Source organism: Cajanus cajan, chromosome 5 (genome assembly GCF_000230855.2).
Source record: "Cajanus cajan strain Asha chromosome 5, NIPB_CcT2T_4, whole genome shotgun sequence".
Taxonomy (NCBI): domain Eukaryota; kingdom Viridiplantae; phylum Streptophyta; class Magnoliopsida; order Fabales; family Fabaceae; genus Cajanus; species Cajanus cajan.
Window position 1 is genome coordinate 36,804,688 of NC_138521.1, and position 7,804 is coordinate 36,812,491.

Here is a 7,804-nt window from a genome sequence, read left to right on the forward strand (position 1 = left end):
AACTTGCTACACCTAGGGAGGCTAATAACCAACACAGATGCACAACATAGCATGTAATTGGTTTACTGTTCATCGGTTCTCTCTAATTCTTCAACTGCCTTACTTGCTACACCTGGGGAGTTTAATAACCAACACAGATGCACAACATAGCATGTAATTGGTTTACTGTTCATCGGTTCTCTCTAATTCTTCAACTGGCTTACTTGCTACACCTGGGGAGACTAATAACCAACACAGATGCACAACATAGCATGAAACTGGTTTACTGTTCATCGGTTCTCTCGAATTCTTCAACTGACTTACTTGCTACACCTGGGGAGACTAATAACCAACACAGATGCACAACATAGCATGTAACTGGTTTACTGTTCATCGGTTCTCTCGAATTCTTCAACTGACTTACTTGCTACACCTGGGGAGACTTATAACCAACACAGATGCACAACAAAGCATGTAATTGGTTTACTGTTCATCGGTTCTCTCTAATTCTTCAACTGACTTACTTGCGACACCTGGGGAGACTAATAACCAACACAGATGAACAACATAGCATGTAATTGGTTTACTGTTCATCGGTTCTCTCTAATTCTTCAACTGACTTACTTGCTACACCTGGGGAGTTTAATAACCAACAAAGATGCACAACAAAGCATGTAATTGGTTTACTGTTCATCGGTTCTCTCTAATTCTTCAACTGACTTACTTGCGACACCTGGGGAGACTAATAACCAACACAGATGCACAACATAGCATGTAATTAGTTTACTGTTCATCAGTTCTCTCTAATTCTTCAACTGACTTACTTGCTACACCTGGGAAATTTAATAACCAACAAAGATGCACAACATAGCATGTAATTGATTTACTGTTCATCGGTTCTCTCTAATTCTTCAACTGACTTACCTGCTACACCTGGGGAGACTAATAACCAACAAAGATGCACAACATAACATGTAATTGGTTTACTATTCAGCGGTTCTCTCTAATTCTTCAACTGACTTAGTTGCTACACCTGGGGAGACTAATAACCAACAAAGATGCACAACATAGCATGTAATTAGTTTACTGTTCATCGGTTCCCTCTAATTCTTCAATTGACTTACTTGCTACACCTGGGGAGTTTAATAACCAACACAGATGCACAACATAGCATGTAATTGGTTTACTGTTCATCGGTTCTCTCTAATTCTTCAACTGACTTACTTGCTACACCTGGGGAGTTTAATAACCAACAAAGATGCACAACATAGCATGTAATTGATTTACTGTTCATCGGTTCTCTCTAATTCTTCAACTGACTTACCTGCTACACTTGGGGAGACTAATAATCAACAAAGATGCACAACATAACATGTAATTGGTTTACTATTCAGCGGTTCTCTCTAATTCTTCAACTGACGTAGTTGCTACACCTGGGGAGACTAATAACCAACAAAGATGCACAACATAGCATGTAATTAGTTTACTGTTCATCGGTTCTCTCTAATTCTTCAACTGACTTACTTGCTACACCTGGGGAGTTTAATAACCAACACAGATGCACAACATAGCATGTAACTGGTTTACTGTTCATCGGTTCTCTCTAATTCTTCAACTGACTTACTTGCTACACCTCGGGAGTTTAATAACCAACAAAGATGCACAACATAGCATGTAATTGATTTACTGTTCATCGATTCTCTCTAATTCTTCAACTGACTTACCTGCTACACCTGGGGAGACTAATAACCAACAAAGATGCACAACATAACATGTAATTGGTTTACTATTCAGCGGTTCTCTCTAATTCTTCAACTGACTTACTTGCTACACCTGGGGAGACTAATAACCAACAAAGATGCACAACATAGCATGTAATTAGTTTACTGTTCATCGGTTCTCTCTAATTGTTCAATTGACTTACTTGCTACACCTGGAGAGTTTAATAACCAACACAGATGCACAACATAGCATGTAATTGATTTACTGTTCATCGGTTCTCTCTAATTCTTCAACTGACTTACTTGCTATACCTGAGGAGTTTAATAACCAACACAGATGCACAACATAGCATGTAATTGGTTTACTGTTCATCGGTTCTCTCTAATTCTTCAACTGACTTACTTGCTACACCTGGGGAGACTAATAACCAACACAGATGCACAACATAGCATGTAATTGGTTTACTGTTCATCGGTTCTCTCTAATTCTTCAACTGTCTTACTTGCTACACCTGGGGAGACTAATAACCAACACAGATTAACAACATAACATGTAATTGGTTTACTATTCAGCGGTTCTCTCTAATTCTTCAACTGACTTACTTGCTATACCTGGGGAGACTAATAACCAACACAGATGCACAACATAGCATGTAATTAGTTTACTGTTCATCGGTTCTCTCTAATTCTTCAACTGACTTACTTGCTACACCTGGGGAATTTAATAACCAACACAGATGCACAACATAGCATGTAACTGGTTTATTGTTCATCGGTTCTCTCTAATTCTTCAACTGACTTACTTGCTACACCTGGGGAGTTTAATAACCAACACAGATGCACAACATAGCATGTAATTGGTTTACTGTTCATCGGTTCTCTCTAATTCTTCAACTGACTTACTTGCTACACCTGGGGAGTTTAATAACCAACACAGATGCACAACATAGCTTGTAATTGGTTTACTGTTCATCGGTTCTCTCTAATTCTTCAACTGACTTACTTGCTACACCTAGGGTGATGAGGACATGGGCAAGGATTTAGGAGCACTCAAAGGACTTGGAGGACCAATGACTAGGGCAAGGACTAAAAGGGCCAAGGATGCTTTGCAACAAGTTGCGGCCCTTATTCTTGAAGAAATGCCCAATGATGAAGACAAGGCCAAGATGGTGAATTGTATCAAGGATTATGAAGCCTAATTACGCCATTTTCGTAGTGGGTGTTTTTTTTTTAGTACTTGTAATTAGTAAATAAAGGCCTAAAACTCTTGTTAAAGTGGCTGCCAACTCTTGTTTGGGCTGCACCACTTATTGGGCTAGTTATTAGGCAAGTTGTTTTTAGTTAAATAAGGTCCAAAACCTTTGGGATGAATCAGCCATGAGGCATACCAAAGGGTGCACGAATTTAGCATATGTTTGTTTTGCATTAGTGGTCATAATTGTTAGGCTTAGTGGAGTTCATTAATTGCCCACTAATGGAGTTCATTAATTGCCCACTAATGTAAGTGAAAGGTCTTGGTTGTAAGCTATATAAGCTGCCCATTGGGATGAATAAGCACAGATCAGAATTTGAGTTTTATTAACTGAGAGTGATTCTCCAATTGTTCTTGAGTGATTCAAGAATTTGGGCATATCAAAGGATCATCCACAATTCTTTGTGTGAAGCCTTCCTTGGAAGAGTGATTCTTCCTCCATTCCTTTACCGTTTCCTTCCCTCCATTTCTTGCATCTAATTTCCTTACCAACATTCCAGAAATTAAGTCCAAGATTTTAACCCAAAAGATCCTTCCCTACATTCCAGAAATTAAGTCTAAGATTTTGAACTCAAAAGATCCTTTTTCAACTCTGGTGCAATTAGGAATCATATCATTTGGTATCAAGAGCTCCGGTTTTTTGGGTTCATCCACATCATTTGCTGGAATTTCTTTGGGTAACATCCTTCCTTGTTATTTCTCATTACCATTGATATTACCTTAGTGTTCTTTCTTTATTTGCTGAACCATTGCAAAAATTAGGCCTTAATAGTGTTAAAAAATATTAAATAAAATAAAATTCGTCCATAATAAAAAAAAAAAAAAAAAGAGTTGTGGCTGAATGGTTCATGCGTTTAGAACACTTGAAACTCAATCTTTAAGGTAATATTTTGGTTTGGTTGAAGGTTGTTACTAACTTATCTAAATTCCAGTTTTTGATTCCTAAATTTCCTTGTTTTTTTTGAATTTTTGGTGGCTGTTTTGTATTCCTTTTTAAGCCTACCCTAAACCTTGCTTTTAACACAAAAAATTGTGGTTTGTTCTTTGTGTTGTCTACTTTTTTTGAATTGCTTTTAAAAAAAAAAATAATAAAAAAAAAAAAAGCCATTAAGAGTGACATACACGAGTGTTCATTTTACGAGTGTAAACAAGTGAGAAGAGTGGTGAGGTCCTATTTTCTTTGTGTTTGTTATTACTCTTGTTTTTGAAGTATGGCAGATGGAAATCATTTGGATGGAACACAAAGACTCTTGTTCGACGCTATTAATGCTCAAATGCAAAGATTATTGAGAGAAAACAATGAAGAGTTGTATGGAAGAATTGAGCAATTAGAGAATCGTGATCATCATGAAGAAGAAAGGAGAGGAAGAAATGGTGGTGCTCCTAGGCAAAACAGAATTGAAGGTGTTAAACTTAATGTTCCTCCATTTAAGGGGAAGAGTGATCCGGAAGCCTATGTGGAATGGGAACTCAAAATAGAACATATTTTCACTTGTAACAATTATGATGAAGAGCAAAAGGTGAAACTTGCAGCAGCGGAGTTCTCGGACTATGCACTTGTGTGGTGGAATAAGTTGAAAAGAGAAAGGTTGAGAAATGAAGAGCCTTTGGTGGAAACATGGGCTGAAATGAAAAGGCTCATGAGGAAACGTTATGTGCCGGCTAGCTATGCTAGAGATGTGAAATTTAAACTTCAAAAATTGTCACAAGGCACCAAAGGAGTTGAAGAGTATTACAAGGAATTGGACTTGCTCATAATGCAAGCCAATATTGAAGAAGATCCAGAACTAACCATGGCTCGTTTTATTAATGGCTTGAATAACGATATTCGTGATGTTGTTGAATTGCAGGAATTTGTTGAGATAGAAGACTTGCTGCACAAATCCATTCAAGTGGAACAACAACTCAAAAGAAAAAGTGTGACCAAGAAGAGTTCTTCTAATTATAATTCCTATAGTTGGAAGGACAAAAATAAGAAGGAGGTGGCTGCCACTCCAAGCAATCTAGCATCTACTTCTCATGGAAAATCATCCTCTAAGTCCTTAGAACAGCCTCAAAAGAAGAGTAAAGACATAAAATGCTTTAAGTGTCAAGGCATGGGTCATTATGCCTATGAGTGTCCTACCAAAAGGACCATGGTTCTCAAGGAGAATGGAGATTACACTAGCCAATCTGATGTTAGTGAGGAAGAAGAAGGTGACATTGAGGAGGAAGAGGAGGCCCTTGAGGGAGATTTATTGATGATTAGGAGAATGATGGGTAGTCAAATGAGTCCTTTAGAAAGAAGCCAAAGGGAGAATATTTTCCACACAAGATGTTCCATCAATGGAAAGGTTTGCATGGTGATTATTGATGGAGGGAGTTGCGCTAATGTGGCTAGTGCTAGATTAGTGTCAAAGCTAAATTTAGACACTAAACCACACCCTAGGCCATATAAACTTCAGTGGCTTAGTGAGGATGGAGAGGTGCAAGTGAGGCAGCAAGTAGAAGTGGATATTTCCATTGGAAAATACAAAGATAAGGTGCTATGTGATGTAGTTCCAATGGAGGCCAGCCACATACTTTTGGGAAGGCCTTGGCAATTTGACACTAAAGCCGTCCATGATGGCTATTCCAATAAGATCTCTTTTGTGCACCAAAATAAAAAGATTGTCCTCAAGCCTTTGAGTCCTAAAGAGGTGTGTGAGGATCAAATGAGGATGAGAGAAAAGATTTCTTTGGAGAGAAAAGAAAGTGATCTTGAGAAAAAGAGTGAACAAAAACTTGAGAAAAAAAAAAGTGGAAAGAAAAGGAGCGAAACACTTGAGAGAAAAGAGAGTCTTTTGGCAACAAAGGGTGAGGTGAAGAGGTTGTTCCTTGCTAAACAACCCCTTTATCTAATGTATTGCAAAAATCAGATTTTAAACACTAACACTTTTGATGAATTGGAAATACCTTCTAGTGTTAAATCTCTTTTGCAGGAATTTCATGACGTTTTTCCATCAAGTGTACCAAGTGGATTACCACCTTTGAGGGGAATTGAACACCAAATTGATCTCATTCCAGGAGCTTCCTTACCCAATAGGCCAGCTTATAGGAGCAATCCACAAGAAACGCAAGAAATTCAAAAGCAAGTGGATGAACTCATGACCAAAGGATGGGTAAGAGATAGCATGAGTCCTTGTGCTGTTCCGGTAATTTTGGTCCCTAAAAAAGATGGGACATGGAGAATGTGTTCTGATTGTAGGGCTCTAAATAACATCACCATAAAATATAGGCACCCAATTCCTAGACTTGATGATTTGCTTGATGAATTGCATGGTGCAAGTATTTTCTCTAAAATTGATTTGAAAAGTGGATATAATCAAATTAGAATTAGAGAGGGTGATGAATGGAAAACTGCTTTTAAAACAAAATATGGTTTGTATGAGTGGTTGGTTATGCCTTTTGGCTTAACTAATGCACCAAGTACTTTTATGAGATTGATGAACCATGTTTTGAGGGAATTTATTGGCAAATTTGTTGTGGTATATTTTGATGATATTCTTGTCTATAGCACTTCTCTTGAATTGCATGTGGAACATTTGAAATCTGTTTTGAAGGTGCTTAAGGAAGAACAATTGTTTGCCAATCTTGAAAAATGTGTGTTTTGTACTGATCATGTTGTATTCCTTGGTTTTGTTGTAAGTTCTAAAGGAGTACAAGTAGATGAGGAAAAGGTTAAGGCCATCCAAGAATGGCCCACACCTAAATCCGTGAGTGAAGTGAGAAGTTTCTATGGTTTGGCAAGTTTTTATAGGAGGTTTGTTAAGGACTTTAGCACCTTGGCAGCACCTCTTAATGAAGTAGTAAAGAAACATGTGGTTTTTAAGTGGGGAGGGAAACAAGAGGAAGCCTTTGTTGCTCTTAAGCAAAGGCTAACCAATGCTCCCATTCTTGCCTTACCAAACTTTGCTAAATCTTTTGAAATTGAATGTGATGCTTCCAATGTTGGGATTGGGGCTGTGTTGTTACAAGAAGGCCATCCAATTGCTTATTTTAGTGAGAAGTTAAGTGGAGCTGCCCTTAATTTTTCCACTTATGATAAGGAATTGTATGCCTTGGTAAGAGCTTTGAAAACATGGCAACACTACCTTTTTCCCAAAGAGTTTGTAATACATAGTGACCATGAGTCCCTAAGGTATTTGAAGGGACAAGGCAAGCTTAACAAGAGGCATGCCAAGTGGGTGGAGTTTTTGGAACAATTTCCCTATGTCATAAAACATAAAAGGGGAAAAGGGAACATTGTGGCTGATGCTTTATCAAGGAGACATATATTGCTTTCCACTCTTGAAACTAAATTGCTTGGATTTGAATCTTTGAAAGAAATGTATGCTTCTGATGAAACTTTTGGTGAAATATATGCTGCATGTGAGAAACTATCTCAATATGGGTATTTTAAGCACAATGGGTTTTTATTTAAAGAAAACAAATTGTGTGTGCCTACATGTTCCATTAGAGAATTGCTTGTTAGTGAATCACATGGTGGTGGTTTGATGGGGCACTTTGGGATTAAAAAGACTTTGGAAATTTTATAAGAACATTTCTTTTGGCCTCATATGAAACGTGATGTGCAAAAATTTTGTGAACATTGTGTTGTGTGCAAAATGGCTAAATCTAAATCATTGCCACATGGATTGTATACTCCTTTGCCTACTCCTGAATATCCTTGGATTGACATATCTATGGACTTTGTTTTGGGACTGCCTAGAACAAAGAATGGCAAAGATTCTATTTTTGTGGTTGTTGACAGGTTTTCAAAAATGGCACATTTCATACCTTGCAAAAAGGTAGATGATGCGTGTCATGTGGCTGATTTGTTTTTCAAAGAAGT

The 7,804-nt window shown here is 37.7% G+C and overlaps 1 protein-coding gene across 1 annotated transcript; it reads left to right on the forward strand.

Annotated features, from left to right (window-relative positions):
- The first annotated feature begins 3,783 nt into the window (after positions 1-3,783).
- Positions 3,784-7,513, forward strand: LOC145958303 (uncharacterized). The gene has a single exon (XM_083075217.1). It carries the CDS (start codon positions 4,164-4,166, stop codon positions 7,506-7,508), a length of 3,345 nt encoding a protein of 1,114 aa, XP_082931343.1. The 5' UTR covers positions 3,784-4,163; the 3' UTR covers positions 7,509-7,513.
- The last annotated feature ends 291 nt before the right edge of the window (positions 7,514-7,804 follow it).